Raw genomic sequence first — 22,098 nt, 5'->3', positions numbered from 1 at the left:
CAATTAAAGGGCAATTTCTCTGAATATTAACGCATTCGTTAGTGATGTGGTGTACATGACTACAAGTAATGTATTTAAGTATACCGACAGATAAACCTCACATTACATTTCCGCCGAATTAATATCTCTTTGAGAGCGAAAAGTAATATATTACTTTTCGTACGGTGCCGTTATTATTGAGATATTAATTGAAGAACATTAACATGTGCAGTCTGAAGAGACATATTTGAGTTTATTAATTGTCCCTTAGCAGCGATGAATATCGACTGGAGGCTGAGCAACGTTGCGAGCGGCGGGCTGCGCGTACGGATTCGCCAATATTTTTCAATTAATATCTCAATAATTACATATCGCGGTTATTCGCTAAATGGTGAAAGACTTTTCTGTCCAATTCGATGCGCTCCACTTGCACACGAGCGTACACACGCTGCGTCGGACAACCTCAATGTAACATTCACCAGATCGGAACAAGAAGCGCAAAAGCCGAGACAACTCAAAGCCACCGGAACCGGAGCCACATTCGCGTACCGTTCACTCCATACTCGTGTATGTGTGTGTGTGTGTGTGTGGAATAAAATGTACAAAGGAGCGAGGAATTTAAAGGATAAACATCTCCGATCGTTGGTACCCCCGTCCAGCTCCGGCTACAAGAGGAGAGGTTCGTCGGTGTAACGACGACGACGACGACGGCTCCGAAGTTGGTTACGATGGCGGTGGTAGTGGTGGTGGTGGTGGTGGCGACGGTAGTGGCGGTGGCGTCGGGGTAGGAAGGGGTAGGGCTGAACGCATCCCTGCCAGAGCGACTACCTGCCCGCCAACCCTGTCCGCTCCGCGAGACGCTTCCCCAGTATTCGGGCGATCGCTAGCACCCGCGCACGCGACATCCCTCCGTCTTGCGGGGTTGCGCGCCACCGTATGCGTGCGTGCGTTTCTGTGTGTGTGTGTGCGTCCGTTCGCATGAGTGGCTCGCCGAGAAAGAGAGCGAGAGAGCACGCTACGCGGGGCAGTGGCATGCCGAGAGCGCTGCCGATCGCGGCAGCTAGGGCAGCGTGGGTTTAGCGTGACGTAACCCCCGCGTGGCACGCTAATCGCTCGATTCACCCTCGCGCGCCGAGGCCGCGCGTCAGAGAGAAGCGGTATGACCTCTCGCGCTAAACACGAGCCCGGCCAGCATCCCCGTGCGAGCGGAATCGCTAGTAAATGAGTAGCGGGCTGCGAGTAGTGAGTAATAGATACGAGCGTGAAGCGGCGAGGGTGCGTCTGTGCGTGTATGTTGTGCGAGATACTCGCGCTAGGCTTACTTACGTGACTTTGTCGGAGAGAGAGAGAGAGAGAGAAAGAGGTGCTCTTCTCTGTTTACCGTGCACACCGTACCGTAGCTCCTCCCGTGGTAGTTCTCTCCCTCGGGAAACTTTTCAAAATCAAGCAGACTCGCGCTCGTGACGTTCTCATTGCTGCGTGGTCCGAGCTCGTTCTCTCTTGCCGCTCTCTTTATCCATGCGGCCCGCATCTGTATTCCTCCACCCGGCTGTAATCTGCTATTCCCTTAAGTGCAATCGTTGCCTACCAGAAATCTTTTTTCTCCTGTGCGAAATAGAGCGTGCGTGCATGTATGTCCGTGTGTGTGCGGTGTGTACAGAGATCGCGAGACGCATTAGCGCCGGCTGGTTTCGATTCGAGCCTCCCGTATTACTCTTTCATCGTGGCTATTTCTTCCTTCTCTCCCCCGATATTCGGCTATTATCTCGTGTAGTCTAGAAGCAAGTCCCGTTTCGACGCTCCCCCTCGTTTCGGGGCGAGACCATGTGTACCATTGAGACAGTTTCGATCCCTCATCGGCCCCTGCGAGAGAGACGCTTTGTCCCTCGGGGAGGAAAGTTGGTATGCGCGCCCCGTCGGGAAGAGAGGGCCGAAAAATTGGGGACGGACGTCAAGCAGATTGGTCGTACGGCGACCTGAGCCGATAAATTAGGGCAACGCTTGTGAGGATAGCCGTGGGGCAGTTCGAAAGCAGCCGGGTCGTGCTAGCTCTCGCACCATCGTGCTATTCCAAGCCTGACCGTGCGGTACACACGGAGTCGCGGGAGAACGTCGGTCTCGGCTCCGCAAACCGCGAACCGCGCGCTGATCCGCATCGCCCTGTATTCTCGGCATATCCTCGCAGTATCGCGCGGTTTTATGGTCAATCGGCTGCCAAAGCGTATTGATGCGCATCGACTGCGCTAGCCGGCCACCGCTGCAGTCTCCATCCAGATGCCGTGACGTTAGAGAGCGATCCCGGCTAGAGCGGATGACGTTCGGGGACGAGCCGTTTCGCCTCGCGTACCCTCCTCCGTCCGAAGCGCTTCTGCTCTCGCTCTGTTTTGCGGGAAGAGCAATTTGAACTCTTTCGTTCGAATGTGCTTTGGGAGATTCCGAACGATTCCCGTTTGAAACGATGAGGGCAAGAGTTCGTTGAGGAAGGACGCGCTGTCGGCTCTCCGGTATAATTCCGAGCGTTTTCTTTTTAATCGCACCCGCGCGGAAAAAACATTAACTGCAGTAGCTAAATTAATTGTAACATACGAACTCCCAAAACTTTAGCAGTGTAAGCAGTTTTAATCGCCGCAATAGCAGCAGAGTTTGCTAGTGCGGTAATTAAAATTGCTTACGCCGCTAAAGTTTCAGTTGTCCGTGTGTTACAACTGTAATTGTAAGCTGAAGCTAATCGTTTTTCTCCCGTGTGTACATCGAGGAGAAGAAATTCAAATTTTGCGAAGTAAATGTTTCTTGTGACATTTTCTTCGATATTTATTGATTAGAAAAAAATTCACCATGATAACGGAATATATATTTTCGTGAGATATATCTCAAATTTCTTATTAATTGATTTATTTGCTCGGAATAGAATTTTATTTTCGCCGTATTCGAATAAATGTTTATTTCCGTGAAATAACACCTTTCACGAATGAATTTTTCAGTTTTTTCTCAGTGCACATAAAAGTGCAGTCTCGCATAAAAAGAACTTCTTTCTTCGAGTCTGACGGGCGTTCTTCTTGTAGCCACGTGTTACCTATGCGTGCACGTACTATAATATAAAATAATAACGCGTACAGTTTTTTTGCGCGCGTAATACGCATTCCGTATTTCCCAAACTCACGATGTGTCACGAATCGGCTATTTACAAAGCGATCGCGAGTCAATAAACGGATCTCGTTTATTTCGCTCGTTGAGAAGATTCTTAGAGCGGCGATTGTTTGAACGATATCCCGAGGAAACTCGGAGATTACGGCTATCCGGGTGTTTTCTGCGGGGGTGTTCGAGAATCTCACGTGTCGATTCAAGCGTGCGACAATATCGGACGCGTAACTCTCCGGGTGCGATTTCAGTTCCTCTCGTCTCGAAATTCGGACCTCGACATTTCAGTCGTGGCTCGACGATCCCTCTCTCTCGCGGTAGTCGATCATCCTCCGTATTGCCGTTCAGGCGACTTCGTCGGCGGGGAATCTCGGGGCCTCGAAATACAACCTCCCCGGATAACATTTTCCAGCGTCCCTCTCTCGTGCTCGTATTTTAGCTGGGTATGGCTGGTATATTTCGACCGTCGTCCTTTGCATTGCGCCGCGCGGAAGAACGGGGTCGTTAGCTACGCGGGTGGTCGCGGGGAAGGACGCATCGGCGGCGCGATTTCATTCCGAAAGGACGATCCATCATTGTTGCTGCTCTAGGCTCTGCACGACGGCGATGACTCGGCGTGGCCCGGTCCCTGTGGAACGAGTCGGTACCTCGAGCGCACCGCGCGCGCGATTTCGATCTCTGCGTGGCTCACAGTGCGAATAACGGCTCTCTCGAGTGCGCGTCCGACACGTGGACATTTGGAGGATCGAAGGACGACACCCTCTCTCGTCGAGGCGGCGGATGACGCGATCGACACGACGCTCTTCACGACTGTATTCGATCCACCCGCTGAAAGAGCGCGATAACGCCGTCGCGCTATCAAGTGACAGTTCAGCGTTCGCCGGATGAAGGACTAAGCGGACTATGCGGACGGGAAGCACCATCCGCACGCGCTACTGGATTTCGCTCGTGTTTCACGCGGCATAAATCCGCAGTGGCAACGCAGTAGATTCGATTAATTCCGATTTGGCGGAGCGGCAGGTACTCGCGGAATTCGCGCGTATGATGGAAACGCGGGCGCCGGCCGGCTCGTCGGAAGAAATTTGCGGCAACCACTGCGGCTCGCGCGGCGATACGTCGAGCGCGGCGGATCATCTGATATCCGCTATCAGATAATGCACGGCCGCTAATGGGGCGATAATAATCCGCCCGAGACTCGCGTTCCGAAGCTGACTGCCGCAGGACGGTTCATTCGTGGTCGAACATCGATTGGTCCCGTCAGAAGAGGGGAGAAGAAAAGAAGAATCGAGAATCCTCCGTCTCACCTTCGTGAGACGAAGTGAACGAGCTGTAATTGGCTGTTCGATCGCATCCGCGGGAATTTTTCACGACGCGATTCCAATTACGCGCCACGAGGCTGCAACGCCGAGAGAGTGAGAGAGAGAGGGAGAGAACGTCAGCGGAATTGGAACGAACGAATAATTCAGCGACACTCTGTTTCTCTCGCCGACCAACAGCAAGCAATTAACAGCGTGCAAACAAGATCGAACGGGCGACTAAGTCGGCGAGACTGGTTCAGTGCAAAACTGCCGTTTCGCCGGCCGAGAACGATCGAAAGGTGCCCTCTTCCCCCTCTGGCTCCGCTCACGAAAACGCAAGATCACTTGGATCCATCGGTGAGCAAGAAAAACACGAAGAAGAAGAAGGAGAAAAAGGGAGATAATAGCCTCATGGTTGACAATGCGAGAAGCGCCAGCTGCTGATGCGGACGAATCGGCGAGGAACACCGGCGGCTAGCTTTTATGTGGCTTGTAGCCGTTGCTATCACCTCGGGAAGAAGATCGTTATCAGCTTCGCCCGGAAATCCCGCGGAAGATTAATGAACGAACGGCGGCGGCGGCGGCAGCGGTGGAATAGCATCGCGACCGTAGCGTCCGTTCGATAAGACCCACGGCTGAAGAAAGCGACCCTCCTCGCTCCCCCCTACCCCTTCTCGTACGTCCTTACCGGTCGGCGCAAGGTCGGCTTGATGTTGTCGCGATTCCTGCAGGAGCTCTCGGCGGACAACGTCGTCGCTCGGGAGAAGCGGCGGGAGGGCTTGTGATCGCTCCGGCAGCGGGCCGATCGTTCCCGCGCCACAACCGATCGCATCGCGATCGCCGTCGACGCCGCTGACGAGAGTAATGTGACAGAACGCGGTGAAGAGATGACGGTGACGCCGTCGACTTCCGACGTCGCTGACAAGGCGGTGTCGACGGACGATGGGGGCAGCGGCATGGAGGTGGCTCGTCTCGAGGCCGTCCTCGCCGCCCTAGTGGAAACGAAGGTGGAGGCGATGAAGGCGTCGTCGACCCTGAGCCGACGTTTCGGTAGCGCGCCTGCCAGTCCACGCCGACCCAGATTGACCTCGACCTCGACGGCCTCCTCCTCGCTGAACCATCATCATCATCATCATCACCACCATCATCATCATTCGCAGCAACAACAGCAGCAACAGCACAAGAAGAAGGGCCAGCCTCATCAGCAGCATCACCGCCACCGTCGCAGACGCTACGACTCCGCGCCCTGCGGCGAATATCTCAACAATGTGACGGATCATTCTCAGCACAAGTCATCTAACGGTACGTTAAAACGATCTGTCGCTTTTCGGATTGAAGTTAAGCAGAGGGATTTTCGCGTTTGTGAACGAATACTTTTTCCCGGGATAAAGTCTCTCTCTCTCTCTCAACATTTTACGTTTTCAAATATTGGTCGTGGCTCATCGTGTCTCTCTTGTACACTGAGAGAGAAAATGGTTAATCTCATTGAAATCGTAGGAATTTTTAGCGCTACGTTCCTTTCGTCGTTCTAATAAAAAGTAACAGTGACAATACGCGCACAAGGTTATTATCACTGACACTGTAGTAGCATTCGTTGCAGAGACGGTTTCTCTGACGATAATTACTTCATACAATTACAGTTACACAGATAACTAAGCACTTTTTTTTTTTTCATTGTACGAATCAACAATCCAGACGACAGAATCATCACTCGTGCGTGTTCTTGAATCATAGATTATTCCGGTTTACGTCGGATGAGATTGAAGTTTGCGCTCGACGGAAAAATATCTTCCAAGAAAATTTGGAAACTCGCTCGACGAAATTCTCGAAATATTTGCGGAGCTGAGTTGCGTTTGAGGCTAAGCTTGGTCTGAACGACTACGGCGGGTATCCACTAATCGCGCTTTTTCCCGTTCGCTAGGAAAGGGCCGGAGAAGAGCTTCCGAAAGTCCTCGAAGCCCTCGAAAGAAGCGCAGACATTCGAGGAGTCCAAATGTTCTTCAAGACGTTCCAGACGTTCACGCCGGCCTCGCGCGCCTCGAGCTTGTCGGCATAGACGGCGACCAAAATGTGGCCCTAATAAACTTCGAAAGGGCTAAAGAAAGGGCTAAAGAAGTCTTCGGCAATTCTTCCAAATATCCGCCGCTGCACCAAAGTGCCTGCTACATTTCCCACAGCGAAGCTCAATTGTGAGTATATATCGCGCGCTCTGTGTTCTTCCGCGTCGCTGACGGTGCACTGAGAGAAAGGAGAATAGTAATCTCCTTGAAAATTATGCTTATTTCCGCCGTCGATTGTATCTTCTTGCCGTTCCGATAAATGAATGACAATAGCAATATACATGCAAGATTATCTTCATTCACACTATCTAGCATAGAAAATTTCTTGGGATCTAATTTGGATTCAGTCCGATTTCCCAAAATAATTATAGATTCTAATTGAGAAATCTGCATAGACTCTCTCTCTCTCTCTCTCTCTCTCTCTCTTTTCCTCTGATTAGAAACATAATGTTCTAAATATAAGGTTCTAAGAAACATAAACAGATCCTATTTAATCATTTGTAACGTTTCTTTCTTCCCTCTAAAGATTTTCTCTGATTTACATTACGATTAAACCAAATATACAAAACATTTCAAGTTTTCACATTTTATAAGTGTACATACACACATATACATACGCTACGCGCATATTTTATTGTGGTATAGTGTCATTAAAATATAACCCCGTTCATCGACCTCCCAGTCTGATATTCGGTCAAACTGTCACTAAACTCTGGCGACAATAGGCTGCGTTCAGCGGAACGAAGCGATCAGTGAGCGCTCAGTGATTATTGGTTTTTACTGTTAAATCCCTAAATTTAGACCAATTACGTTGACGAATTATTCAACCGTTGCGCAACCACTATTGTATTTTCCGAACGCAGCCATGGTCATACGCGGCACGAAGCAAGCCGCAGCGCACAGTCAATTAGTATCGCGGAAACCAGGCTTCATCCCAATTGTGTTTATATATTTACTGCTAATAAAACTCTAAAAATCGATAATATATTCAAAGGAAAATGATTTATTGAAGTAACGTGACACTGAACGAAACGTTTTCGTTGAAGGGAACAGATTTTTATTTCTTCTGAACTAAATTCGGTTTTAAGGCCAAAAATTCTGTTTCTTTCAACCAAAACGCATTCATCGTCACGTTAATTCAACCAATCTCTTTCCTCCGTGTACGTAATATGAATTATAGATTTTCAGTATTGACATATACGAATGAATATACGAACACAGCCTCCAGTTTGGAATAAAAGTGGGATACCCAATTAGTATCATAGCGAGATAGCCTATTTCGGGGCAACTTTTTATTCTAATCGGAATCTATGCCGTATAAAAATTTCTATATGCGATAATAACATATATTACAAAAATAGTTCTCCTGATTATGATTCTTCCATAATGTGATTATAATCACAAATGTCAAACACTTTTTTTCTCAGTGTGACGCAGCGTCGCAGCGATTAAAATAATCGCCAGATTTTACGAGCTGCATTCGGTTTTGCAAATCGGACCTTGTTTTGCTTTGATTACTCCAGGAAAGTCGTTAAATTGGCTAAATATTATATTAAGATAATCTTAATGGCAAACCGATGTCTCCGATTTGCAAAACTGAATGCAGCTAAGAAAAAGACCAGACACTTATCAGAATCGCAAGCGGTCAGCAGCGTCGGAAGCGGAGTCGCGCGAGTTCGAAAAGTGCGGCAAACGCGTTGCGAGCGTCATCGATGAAATCCTCCCTGAGCGACAGATCAACTCGAAGCTCCATCGAGGAGATTGGAGTCCCCGTTCTCGGAGATGCTTGTAGGGGCGTGGAATATCTTGGGTGATCTTCCCGCATGGCATAGTTTCCTCGTTTACGAACCCCGTCGCAATTCCCGTTGTCGTTTGCACACGTTGAGAACGAATTCCTCGACGGTGAACATTCACCTCGCTATCTTCTCATTTACGGGGTCGCCAGGTGTCGTCGTCTCCTCCGTCTGTCTGTCCGTCCCGTCCGTCCCTCTTCCGTGCTCACCGGGATTCGATCCGCCGTCAGCTAGCAAGCGAGAGAGAAAGACGCGGTTTTGGCGTGAGAGCACACCACGGGTGGAACTGGGTCAGCGCAGTGCGTGGTAGCGCGCCTCCGTCACACACTCGCTCTCGGCAAATACGGTTTGGCGGCTGAACCACCTGGGCAACAAAGGACGAACGCGCCGTTGGAGCGTGTAATGAAATTGCGGCCGTCCGAGAGCAGACGGACGGTGGCGATCACGAGGAGGCGTCGTGTGTTACCGCGTCATCGTCCCGCGCTTTTTTACTTTCTTCCTTTTCTTTGCCTCTTCCGTTTTTTTTTTTCACTAATTGAGCGGTTTATAAAGTTATACAGGAACGACATTCGGCAAGCTATACCCGCACGATGCTACATACTAAAACGTAGGGGACGCCTCCTGTGATCGTCCGTTATATTTATCCAGTCAACGCTGCTGTCGCGTGACCTGTCACGTAACTTGCCCTGGAGATATTTATCGATAAATTCCTGCAATATTTTTGGAGATGAAAAATACGTCCGATTAGTTATCTGGTTCATATGTCATCCTGGCGTAGCCAGAATTCCAGTCAGAGGAGAGGGATAAATGAAAATTTATCTCCATATATATTTTTATTATTATTTATTTAGGAAGAATTTCCTACGTAACTGGAATAAACGCCAAAATTATTACGGGCAATGCGGTCTGGTGAATTTGAGAAATTTTCATTACATTTATTTTCATTCATTCAAAAGGCATTGCTTGTGAAAATGCGTAGTGTCAGTTTTATGTTTGTAACGGCAAGTTGCCGTCTCGCATGATTCGATATTGCATTGGCCAATTAAGAATTTACCTATAATTTTGAGATCTTTTGTATCTTGATAGTCGGGATTTCAGTCAGGGGAGGAGAAACATTTATTTTCACACAAATTTTATTAGTATACTTATATCAAATCTTATTATTATATTAAATCTTTGCGAAATTTCAGTAAACCGTCTTAATATTTATTCTTCCAGCTTCTTTTTTTTCGCGAGCACTAATTTTCCATGCACATTTAAAATGCATAGCCCACTGAGACGATTTTCTGACACTGTTAACCTCAACCAAATTTTTACCCTTCGCATTGAAAAAACTTTTCAATGGTATTCATTGCGCACGGTTGCGCCAAGAAACGTCCGCTGGTGGCAATTTGAGCGATTTTCATTACATTCATTTTCACAATGCATTGTTAATACTTTGTGTTTGGTTTTTATCTACAGAGGATATATCGTAGCTTTTTTGTAGAATGTGGACTGTAACGTGTCAGTTACTTTCATACTTTTCATAATTTAATGGCTTCTTCTTGCTCAAATTTAGGAGGGAGGCAAGCTGCCCCCACCTTGGCTACGCCTATGTATGTCATAATAACATTTACCAATAATTTCTCGAAATATCTTTTGGAAACGCGAACACACTCGATTTATTTGTATGCCATGATGCGTAGGAGAGCTCTCTATCAAAGATGCGTTAAAAAGACAAAGAGAACAATGTGCCTGTCGAACTTCTTCAAGTTTCGTTATATCGTCGCCATACAAATTCAAAACCGCTCTTTAAATTTAACGACAAGGGTGCCCTAGATATTCGTAACACGTGTGAACGAGAGAAACGCGAGAAATGTGGTATCACGACGGCCATCAGTTGACACAACGTGCAATTTGTCGTCAAGACACGTATTAATCGAAAATGTGCTTCTCACGCGAGACAGTAACCGTCACTGTTGGTGGCGACCGATTTAGCGTTGACGTTTACTACTTGGTACACTTCGGACCGTTTCGGCAGGAGATCCACCAGCTACCTCGGAGTCCTCTTTATCGGACATCTCCTCTTAATCAACTATGCAATCGCCGCATACGTGGAAACTTTATTATTCTTTTACACGTCCCCGCTGGTATTATTATTAGATGCGTTTTAAATTTACGGTGTATTTGCGGGAAAATTAACTCGACCGCGCGATTGCCCCGAAGGACGGGAACGGAATACGTACACATATATACGTATGTACATATCACATATCGCGGCAATGTCTCTTTGACAAATGCAACGGAGTGCTTAAACGACGATAGCACTTGAATCGGTCATTGTCCGTCCATACGTCGCGGTTGTTATCGTCGGGCACGAATATCATCCAGCCGCTACTCTACCCGTAGAGTACGTCCGACACCTCGGTTATCGTTTTTCCACTTTTCCGTCCTATTCTAGCAGCGTTTTCTAAATTTATACTCAGAGAGCACGTGATGGCCTTCGTGTGTGTGACGTAGATAGTGCAACGATTGTTCTTTGTTCAGCTCGATATCAGGGTCTACTTCTCGCTGTTGTGGACGTATATCGAATTGCTGGCCCGCTTCTCTCCCGTGTGCGCGCCGGGAGCTCGTGTAACAGCGAGCGGAGCTCAACGGTTTTACCGCAAACTCGGCGCGTTAATTTATCTCACGCATCTCTCGCTCGATGCAGTCCGCCTTCTCTCTCTCTCTCTCTCTCTCTCTTTTACTACGCGCCGTAATAAATAACTGCAGCCGGTCGTTATTTTTATCTGCGTCTCTTCTTCGGTCTCTTTAGTCTCGGATATCCTTTTAGTGTATCACGTGATGTCTTCGGCCACGAGACTGTGCGCCAGCGCTCTCACGTAATGTCACATTCATTTGATTAGGCTTTGTATTTCAGCTTATACTTTAAACAGTTTTAGTGTTGGCGTCTTCCTCATCGCGCGGAAATTCCCTCAGCGTTCAGCTGCAAAGATGCGACCGATCTTTGCGGGCTACTAATCTTTTCAATCAGCGCCTCGCTTTGATCACTCGGCCGGATGACATTTCTAATTTGTATCTTGGCTCTTTTAGCTTTGAGCGGCTACACACAAGTTAACATCATCTCCGTTCGTTCACGAGTGGAAATTTGCGAACGAGCGAAGATGCGATCGATCTTCGTAGGCTACTATTCTTTTTAATGTCGCTCAGCGTCTTTCTTTGATCGCTTGATTGGAAACCGGATAACATTCCTAATTTATATTTCAGCCCTCGCTTCAAGCATAAGTTGGCATCGTTTTCGTCATCCCCGTCCGTTCACAGGCGAAAATTTTCTCAGCGCTCGGCTGCAAAAGTGCAATCGATCTTTGCAGACTGCTATTCTTTCCAATGTCGCTCAGCTTTGTCTCACTTTGACCGCTCGGCCGAAAACGGAATAACAATTCCAATTTATATTCCAGCCTTTGCTTTATGCAGCCCGCTTAGGCTGACACCGCCTTCGTTCGTTTACGCGCAGAAAGTTCCTCGGCGCTCAGCTCAGCGAAGGTGCGATTGATTTTTGCAAGCTGCTGTTCTTCTCAACGTCGTTCTCGCTTCGGTTGCTCGGCCGAAAACCGGCTGACGTTTCTAATTCGTCCCGAATGCGGTGGTACGTGCCTACGTAACAATGGATCGCCTTTTCAGTCGCGTACAGCAAACAGCAACTTCTCGAGTTTCGCGAATATTACAGGCATCTCATCATGATCGATACGCGTTCGCCGTTTTTTCTTCGGACCCTCACAATCGGGGTTAATTAAAAAGCACGCTGGCGTTGCTGCCCGTTGTTCGACACGCGAATGAGGAACATGCTGATATAGATTTTAGTTAGCGACGACTGTCGATAGCTCGGCGCGTCTTATTCAGGAAACGTACGTACACTGTATCGTTGTACAGGCAGGCTTCGGGGGAGGAAGAAGAGGCTCGTTTCAAACGGACTCTTCTTCAGAGAGACAATCGCGCATTTTTACAATGCACATACACGCGCAAATCGTGGCTTTTCATTTCCGTTCGTTAGCCATCTATCTCGGGCGAGATAATCGTCGGGCGTTCGACAGAGCTGCCGCGTGAAACATCCAAGCGGAACGTCACTTTTTAATATAAATTAAACGTCAGACGCAGTCGGAGTGGCAGGCGTGTTTCATTTCCGAAACAATGCTGGTCGAAAATAACAGTTCAGCCGACGATAACAATGGCCCGTTGCAGCTGCAGCGATACATCTCGATGTTTACACGTGCGCTAGATTTCGTTGCTCCCGTTGCAGATTTTCGCTCGCTCCGAGAGTGCTCGCGAAGAAGTATCCATCTGTTTGCCTTTCAGAAATATTCCTTACGACGATGCCGACTACGTGGCGTTGAACGTAGCCGACGAGGAGGAGGAGACCTTGAGCGGCCCTGAGAAGGTGAACGAGCTTCAGGAAAGGTATCATCGACCGCGAAGAAAGCGCAAACGTAAACGACGTAAGATCGACTCGGTCGTCAGTCCGGAAGAGGAGCTCGTCGATCCTGAGGAACTCCCCCCTCGTGCACGATGGACGATCGTCGCCACCGCTTGTCTTCTGCTCGCGATGTCCTTGCTCCTGGTCGGTGTCACGCTACGGATGGCGCCTATAATCGACGATATGGGTAGGTCGATCGCAACAATGGACCTTCTGCTCCGGATTCTGACCGCGTATTCAGCACGCGAATCGCGCTCTCTTGTGTGACCCTCAAACTGAAATAATAGCTATATACAGGCCCCGGATAAGATGAATATACAGTTTCGAATCAGATAGTCACATCGAGCGTTTGCATGTGCATGTCAGAATATATACACATAGTGTCCCAGATACCGCGTCGCAACCTTAATGTTAATAATTTGAAGACAATTTTTCCACGAAAATCATTTATTTTTGACAGAAAATGTCGAGGATTATTACTATTAATAATTATAACATATCTTTTCTTAGAGTTGAATTGGAAATTAACCGAAGAAAATTTATTATCCCTTTTACCGGTCGCTTTCATCTCGGAAACTATTGATACTTTAACGTTTCCGCTGCGAAGAAGAAATTAACTTTGAATTGCTCGGCGAACTTTTCGGCAAAATTAAGGTCGCAAGATCTGAGACACCTTGTATTTCTTGAATCGAGTGGAGATAGAAGGAATTTATTTAGTAACAATGCTTTGGGATTATTCGGACTTTTTTTCGGATCACGAGTTTATTTAAAGTGTAAATATATTTTAATTAAGGGCATCCTTTAAAAAGCTATTCGCGTCGGCACGCTAATTAAATTTGTAACGAAAAGGCCTGTTAGAGACCGCTCTGTGCTCGATAAAGCGTTCTTCGGCGATTTTATTATCGCGCACGCGATAAAACGTTCGATTTACGCGTTAAGGATTTTTTTATGGACGGAGAGGCATCCAAAAACGACCCGTTCGAAAATAACTAAACTCGCGCGTTCGTGTACACGCTGATGGTGGTGGTAGTCGTAGCGGCGCACAAGAGAAAATCATACTGGATTAGCAACACTGAAATATGTAAGACGGTCCCGAGGGTGGTAACCTCCGAATGAAGTCACAATGCGTTTATGATTTAATGCGTGTTCGCTATGCAATCCTGGCGTGCACAAGGCAAACGATATCGTCGCTCTAGCGGATCCAATTAACTGGTACGTCAAGTTCTCATCAGTTCAGATTTGATTAAGCTTCTTCTTATCATTTCCCCTGAAGTGTTTCGTAAAACCGTCTTCTTCTGCGCCCTATTACCTACTCTAAACGACGGCCGTAATAAGGCATGTATTATGGATCCGTTCGGAATTGATTCCGATCGAAATAGTTAAATTATTCCCTATAAAGTGAAATAAGAGAAAGTTGAGAGAATAACCGGTGAATTTTCGAACTGAATGATTCCGATTGGAATTCATTCCGAACATTCCATAACGAGTGCCCGGTCTGACAATCTGCTACACATTGCTTATAAATATCTGAAGTCATTGATATATGATAATGTGCATTATTGTCAACACGATTAACCCTCTAATGGCAAGACGGATTTTCAACGTGCCCAGGAAAGTGGGGTCGGATTCGACTTCATGTTATGTTTTATTTATATTTCATGTAATCAATGTATAAAAAGAAGTAAATAATAACATGAGACATTCCTTAAGAAGAGAAACACAGCAAGAGTGCACGCAGTAAAATAAAGGAGCCGTGAGGTTACATCCGACCCCAACCTACTTCAACCGTTAGAGGATCGAAATAGAATTATTAACCAGTATCAATAATAAATCACATCTCGCTAAGAATCACTACATTGATAGATTCTACAGATTGAACGAAATGACAGCTGTTAAAAAGAAAGGAAGAATAAATAACAGGAGCACGACATTTACAGTGACACGTTTACTATAATTCACAATTTAATTCGCAGTATCAGATAGCAACTTATGCGACATTTTTTTTAAAGAAGCTATCACACATAGTCAAACGTCGCGTTTATAGCTCTAGTGAGCGCCTGATGATCATTGCTCCTGACTGATACATTCTCCTGGATCCATCAAGAATCTAAAAGAGCATTCCGGTCACAAGCAGTAATCACTAAGCGCTCACCGAACTTGTTTCTCTGCTGTGAACGCAGCCGTTAGCTGCAGGTTGGTGAAAGAGACTCTCAAAATGATGCAACTGTTGACCCAGGGAGTAATATAGCATACACGACGTCGACTATGCACGTACTACACCTCGGTTGACGCGAACGAGCCGCATGCAGAAGCGTGCGAGATCGAGGGCGCTCCGCGGCTCTAAATTAAAGGCGCGCGTCCGTGCAAATCCTCCAGTCGGATTTCCGCGGCGGTGTGGCACCACCTTCACGAGTCCGCACTGCTCGTGCTCTAAGCTCGAGAAAATTCGCGGCCAGAGTCGCGTCGAGGAGTGCGCGTCGTCGACGTGCGTCTCTCGTGCCGTTGATCCGCGCGCTCACTCGGCCGATCGCGGGTGGATATCAGGATGCTGCGCGAGCGCGACTTCGTGGAGCCACCGGTGACCTTTCCGTCGGCGTTCCGATCGAAAACGCCGCGCGAGAATTGGAATTAAAGTTTCAGCCGGCTTCCGCGATCCCCGGTGCTCGCGATGTGAAATTGTTGGAGAGATCTTCGGGAGTTAACTCGTTTCTCCTCTGAGGGGAAACAATTTCCTGAACTCCCGCGTTGCGGAGAAAGGGATAAGGAGTAAGGCCGAGGGAAGGAGAAAAGGGGAGAGAGAAAGAAAGAGCAGTAAGGCAAAAATAAGATCGCGAAATTGCCGGCGAGAAAGGCGGCTAGAGATCCCTGAGAATTGTTAAAGACCGTGAAATCGCCAACATCGCAGCGATTACGCGAACGGGGAAATAGTATATATATCTATATCTCCTTACAGCGGAGATTAGTCATCGTGAAAATGGAGTTCCCTCTTCATTCTTGAAACGGCGGGTATACTCGTCGAATAATCGTCGCATTATCCCTCGCGATTATCAATTCCCGATGAGAAAGAGCAGCATTAAATCCCGATCGGAAAGCGTTTTTGCTAACGTAGCAAGCAGTGCCAGAACAAAATCTGCTCGCAGGTCTCTCTCGCGTTTACCTTGCTCGCTCTTCGTAACCTCTTTCTCTCTCTCTCTCTCTCTTTCGAGTGCATTCGACGTCGTTTATTTTAATTCACAGGCCGGTTAAATATATTGAAATTTGCATCCAACTGGCTGGTCGCCAGCGCGCTCGATATCCGTTTCCGATAGAACACGTCAAAGTGTGAATGACGTTGCGCGAATACACAGCGACGCATACGAAATCAACAAGTCGAAGTCGATATTCCTGGTTTGAGCGGCCGGACGGAGCCGATAAGTGTGCAGAAACGGTCGTTATCGTGTGCGGTAGGTCGGAAACGGCGTTGCGGCGTTATTGATTCGCCCGATAAGATCATTAATCTTTTGCCCGACGATTATTCTCGACGCGAGCGTTTGATATAATATTTAACATCGACCGAGCTAATAAATTTCGAAAAATAAACCGCCCCGAATCAAATGAAATTTTCGTGCGAGATAATTTTCGCAGTGCTCCGCGTGCAAAAACATTCGCGTATAAACTGAACGGTATCTCCAATGCGCTTTTATTCGTTTCGCGGAGCTCGCATTACCTCGACGTTTCTACTACCGTGGAAGTATTCCGCTCTCGGATAATGCATTAATCATCGGGCGAATTTTGTATATCCCTTTTTTTGCCCGCGCGCGCGGTCTCACATATTGAGAGAAAAATATTTAATATTTGTAACAATGACCATCACAATATGAAAGAAGTGAAGTCGGAAGAACCGTTCCAAAAAAATACGTATATCTGAACGACATTTCAGAGATGTTCTTTAAATGTCTTATTGTCTAAAAGATGTTTTTAGAAAATGCTAATGTTATCTGGGATTTCTCTAGTAAGTGTTATCACAGTATCAGTGATAATAACCTTTTACACGCATGTTGCTTCTACGTTTTTCACGAGGATTTTCGTGTCGATTGTTACGCTTGTAGCTGAACTAGTTAGCTAATTGATTATTTCTGTTGTTTTCTAACAGATTATCGAATAGAATCGAGCCAGTAGGGATTCCATAACCATTTTTGACATGTTTTAAATCTCTACTTGCTCAACCCTGTAATCTGTTGGAAAATAGCAGAAATAATCGATTAGCCAAACTAGCCCCGATCTCTCCTACGTCACACGCGAGCGATTAATTGATAGACTTTTGAAAATTTTCAGTGGTATTTCTGTGGTTCTTTGTTAAGTGGAATCAGATTTAGCGTGGAATTCAAGTGCGATTTGTGCATTTATTGCTTGTGTAATATTTATCGACTGTTAAACCAGATTTTAACGTGTCCTCGAATATTACCTTGTGACCGAGCGCGGCATTTTTTGCAAAACTTTCCGTATCGATTCGCAGCATATGCGACGTCCCGTGACGTCAGTCTTTGTGTCGATGTCAACGTTCGTGATCCTAACCGTTTTCAATTACGAACGTGTCATTGTCAACATCCGCGTTTTAAATTTATACACTCTTCATTTGGTGCGCTTCCCGGTGGTTTAATAAGCGCGTTTGCGTCACGAAATTACGTAAAATTATATTAAAAAATAAATTTGATTGGGGTTTTTTGAATACAGAGTCTGTGCAATCCTCGGTTTTAAAGCAAAATCTCGTTGATAGTTCTCATTTATTTCTAGAGATTCTCTAGATATTATAAGGTAAACCGTAACGTGCAGTGATTGCGTATGCACATTGTATTAATTTTCTTAGAGATTTCCTCATTAGACATTTATTTTCTATATTTAATTGCTATATAAACAGGTAAGAATATACATTGGGATTTAAACTTATTGAATTAAAGCTACATAAAAAGCAACAGATATTCAGGAGTATAAAAATGACGTCGAAACCTTTTCGTCAATTCTTAGATCCATTAATGTTTCAAATTTTATCATTTTGCAAAAAATATGGCTGGTTAATTGGTTGATTATTTCCGTGCGTAGTGGTATCCAAAACGGGAATATAACAACATCAATTGCTTCCGTTATTTTGCTTCAAAGTAGTCCGGAGACAATGAAAAATCTGTTATGATCCTGTATTCAAGGGACTCTAGTTGAATCTACCTGACAATGGACAAACGCATTTTGGTTGAAGGAAATTTTTCAAACAGAATTTCTATTTATAAGAAAATTTGGTTCATGAAAATTGTTTCCATCGACCAAAGCGCATTTGGTTAACCATTGTCGAGTAAATCCGACTAATCTCATTTTTCCATGTATACACTGAGAAAATTAGATCGACAAAATCAGCGGTCCTCGTTCAAAAGAATATTTTGTCCACTAGACGTGCACGCGCGAATTACGCGTTGACGCAACATAACACAATACGTTGCATTTATATAGTTGCTGACCAAATTGCAATCACTGACTCAATTGATCACTCAGTACCGCAATTGTATAATTTGCTTGTTGAACTAACGTGTTTGAAAATATTTTATTCGTTTAAGCAAAATTTCATTGGTCCTTTTTTCTCAGTGTAAATATAAATTTAACGCGTTTCGCGAAAGATGTGATGCCCCTCCATTTCTCTCTTTCTCTCTAAAGAGCACCGAACTCTAAATTGTACAACTTCTGAATGTCTATTTTGCTCTTCTAAAGCGCCCTGCTTTGCACAATTTTGCAGACATACTTTTCATTCGAACCCACATACGAGAATTAATTTCGCCGAACATCAAAGCGTCAAACCCATCTTGACCTTCGCGAATATCTGGAAGCAGCTTACAGCAGCTCTAGAACGCCTACAATAGTTGTGACGCGTTCACGGCGAAATTACCCGGCGCATCGTATCGATCTTAAATTTGCAAGAAGACGGCTCCCCGCACCGAAATTGCACGGGAGTCTCGTTTCGGCGCTTTACGGCGTCGCATTTACATCGTTTCCCGGCGGAACCAGGTCATGCCTACACTCACACGCGGCTGATTTTCGCCATCGTTCGATTTTGACGTACGTCATTAAAGGGTACGGATATAGAGCGATCGTCATTGCTGACATTTGGTAACCCCCGCAACCGCAGTATCGGTTCATTACAATCGTTTCCATGCGACGATGTGTTTCGCGTACGCGTCGGATCAAGTAACGATCGATCGCTTAATCCCCTTTAAGCGCTTCCAGCGGTGAATTATGCGCTGAAATCCTTCGAGTCAGTATACTCGAAATAATGTTCTTGATCGAGCCCCGCACACGTCGGCCGAGTTCGCAACCCGATAGAAATCCGTTCGACCAAATCCCAATTCGAAGTTGAAATCCACTCGGAAGTTACATCTCGGTTGAGACTTCTCCCCCACTTTTTTTTTCAAAAATTTATCTCTCCTTGGCGAAATCGAGTATCGTGCTAAAGTCGACCGGCGCATAGTGTGCAGGTTCCCGGGAGCTAATATGTCGCTTTTACATCGAGTCTGTAAAATTGCGCTATAGCACGCGCATGAATCTTTGATTCGCGTGTCACGACCGGGAGAAAGACGAAACGGCGAGATCGTGCGCGAGATGAGTGAAATTTTTAAGGGTCGTGGCCGTCTACTTCACGGAGTAATAATTCAGGTAATACGTTGTTGGCCATTATATTTGCACACACACACACACACACACACACACATATACAGTGTGTGTCTCGGTAATATATCGTAAAGCAGTGTGTATCGATCTTGCGTGTTTAGGAGATGATATCCAGCGCGCAAATTATACGCGTCCGGCATTTGCATAACTCTAGGCCACGGTATTTCACGTCACCACCGCTGGCTCGCATAATCAAATGACACCTGTGCGTCATAGATCGTCCTAATACACACGCGACTCTAACGATGGAAGAATTATCGTCTCGGAAACGACGGCCGACTTTTGTCTCGCGATTAACCGTTTAAGGTAGTCGGTCTATAGGGTGCCGGATTTCCAATAGTAATGTTAAGGGGTCCCTTCATACGTTTATTATTTATTAAAAGAAAGACTGTCCTGTAACTTTATTTAACTGTCTAAGTAATAAATAGTACTTTTATGCGAATTAAGACAAATACATACATAATATTACGAGGAGATATTATTTATCGTTCATTTGTATTATTAATGTTTTATACGCGTCAGTTGAGTTAACAGAGATGCACACATAGTAGACAACGGTTTATAAGTATTTATATATGTATATATATCGCGGGCGTTATTATAAATTGTAAATTTTCTATGGCTACATAACAAAAAGAAAATGGTCAAAAATTCTGAAATTTTTATACGTCTCTGTATTAGTCCTTAATATTACAATAGTTTCATAAAAATTCTAAATGTTGCTTCGAAAAAATTAAAAACGAAGTTCAAAATGGGATATTAACCTCAAGAAACGTTCGTGATGCAAAAAATGTCTTCAGCTATTTCGGCATTCAAATGGTCAATCATTCTCTAACTTTACATACGCGTAGATAATATTCTCATTAATATGCAGCTAAAATTTAAAAGGATTCCTAAAAAAATGGTTTAACGGAGAAACTATCTTAATGAGCCAATTATTGGGAACAATTACGGAACTGTTAAATCGAATTAATTTCTGGCTTGTTACGCACTTATCACGCGTTATTCTTACCAAAACGATTCTCTCGGTATTTAACCGTTTAAGAATATTAATCATAAGTCAAAATAATGAAAAAATAATGGAAAAAATCACAATTTAGCTTCTACATTGCATTTAAATGCGACACTAAAAGTTTGATAATAATTCAGAGTTTGGATCTAAAGTTATTCCATTTTAAATATCTCAACTTCGTTTTAATTAACATTTATTATTTAGTCAGTGAAATAAACATGTAGGAATGAAATTTTGCTTGATGAATATTACATTTTTGAGCGGCTCTCTTGATGCGCCACTGAAACCACGGCACTAATGAGCAATACATCCTTAATGGGCCATTTATCCGGGACAATTACGGAACTGTTAAATCGAACTTCCGCTTACTACCCGCACCAATCTTACCAAATTGATTCTCTCGGTAACGAGTTCAAAACTCTTCATACATATCGTTTCATTTTACGTTTGTTCTGGAGAACTGTGCGAGTTGAGTTATTACGCTGTATAATTGGCCGATTTAATAGGAATCGTCTGTCTCGCGAGTGACGGATATTTCTTCCGATCTGATCCTTCCGCGTCGCCAAGTCTCCTCGCTGCGCCGTAATCGACTTTGGAGAGTGAAATGCAGCGAGCCTTGTGTTACGTATTTGCATTATTATATCACTCCGTGGAACCAAGTTAGGCTCCGCTGCATGTCGCACTTCGACCTGACGTATGGAAGGCACACCAGGTGCAAACGCATCGCCGCTCACGGGCGGAGCCTCCGGGACGTGTCACTCTCGCGGCTGCGCCAAAATCGAAGGGCAAATTCAAAATCGAGGAACGAAGCCACTGAGTGAGGGGGGTAGTGATAGAGAGAGAGAGGGCGTGGGGGGAAGGGGGCAAAATTTAATTTCGCTCGCGTTTCAGCGGATTAAAAGTGGTGGGCCATAAATATTATCGCGGTAATTTGAAAGCTTCCGTCGTGTTCCGGCGCGCGTATTCCTCTCGCGGACCCTCCAAATTGCGGAGTACGCGGACGGATGTATGATGTATCGGGAGTATGAAAATTACATTCATTAGAAACCAACTGAGTCTTACGCCGACACGTCGCCGCGGCGCCATTAGAATAATGCTGTTATACATGCGCGTCACTTGGCGCATTAGCGTCCGCGAGTGGCATAATCCGCCGTTTAGAATTGTCCGCACGCGCTTTTCTCGCCGCGATCTTGCTCTCCCCCGCGCGCTGACGTCACGCTGGCGTGCGAAACCCCTTGTCGAAACAGGGTCAATTCGTTGTCGGTCGACTTCTCCTCGCATTTTCCCATCGAGTTTATTATTAAAAAGAGACAGAACGAGAAAGGCAGGGAGAGAAAAGATAAAAAACGGAGAGAGAGAGAGAGGACAAATGATTTCTTTTAGCTGCTTTCGCGATATCATTGCGGACGTTACACGAAAAGTCCATTAAGCGAGCGGAAGTTTCGGAGCAGCTAGACGCTACTTTACACTTTGCCGGTTTATGATCGATCTATACAGTAAACTGGAGCGCGACACCTCGACAGCTCATTGTCTCGTTGTATTTGCGCTGGAGCACGCGACGTATCGGAATAACAGGTAACGCGCGCATACGCTCTTCCGCTCCCCTGTTCAGTCCAAGACAAACGAGATGAGCGAAAAGAAGCGGCGCGAAGGCCGAGAAATATTCCATTTTTCACCT

General features: G+C 45.8%; 1 protein-coding gene across 2 annotated transcripts in view; it reads left to right on the top strand.

Moving 5' to 3' along the window:
• The first annotated feature begins 1,168 nt into the window (after positions 1-1,168).
• The window catches only part of LOC106741693 (histone-lysine N-methyltransferase set1-like), a 31,989-nt gene continuing 11,059 nt past the window's right edge, over positions 1,169-22,098 (top strand). Inside the window, exons 1-4 of one of the 2 annotated variants that reach the window (XM_014613945.1) lie at positions 1,169-1,221; positions 3,708-5,717; positions 6,337-6,604; positions 12,604-12,908. In XM_014613945.1, coding sequence (XP_014469431.1) covers positions 5,303-5,717; positions 6,337-6,604; positions 12,604-12,908 — 988 coding nt within the window. In that variant the 5' untranslated portion in view covers positions 1,169-1,221; positions 3,708-5,302. Of the gene's footprint in view, positions 1,222-3,178; positions 5,718-6,336; positions 6,605-12,603; positions 12,909-22,098 lie in introns of those variants that run through there. The other variant, XM_014613944.1, reaches the window with a different exon arrangement.

This window comes from Dinoponera quadriceps, unplaced genomic scaffold (genome assembly GCF_001313825.1).
Source record: "Dinoponera quadriceps isolate SergipeBrazil2010 unplaced genomic scaffold, ASM131382v1 scaffold586, whole genome shotgun sequence".
Taxonomy (NCBI): Eukaryota; Metazoa; Arthropoda; class Insecta; order Hymenoptera; family Formicidae; genus Dinoponera; species Dinoponera quadriceps.
Note: the sequence above shows the minus strand (reverse complement) of the source record. Positions and strands in the feature narration are given on the sequence as shown.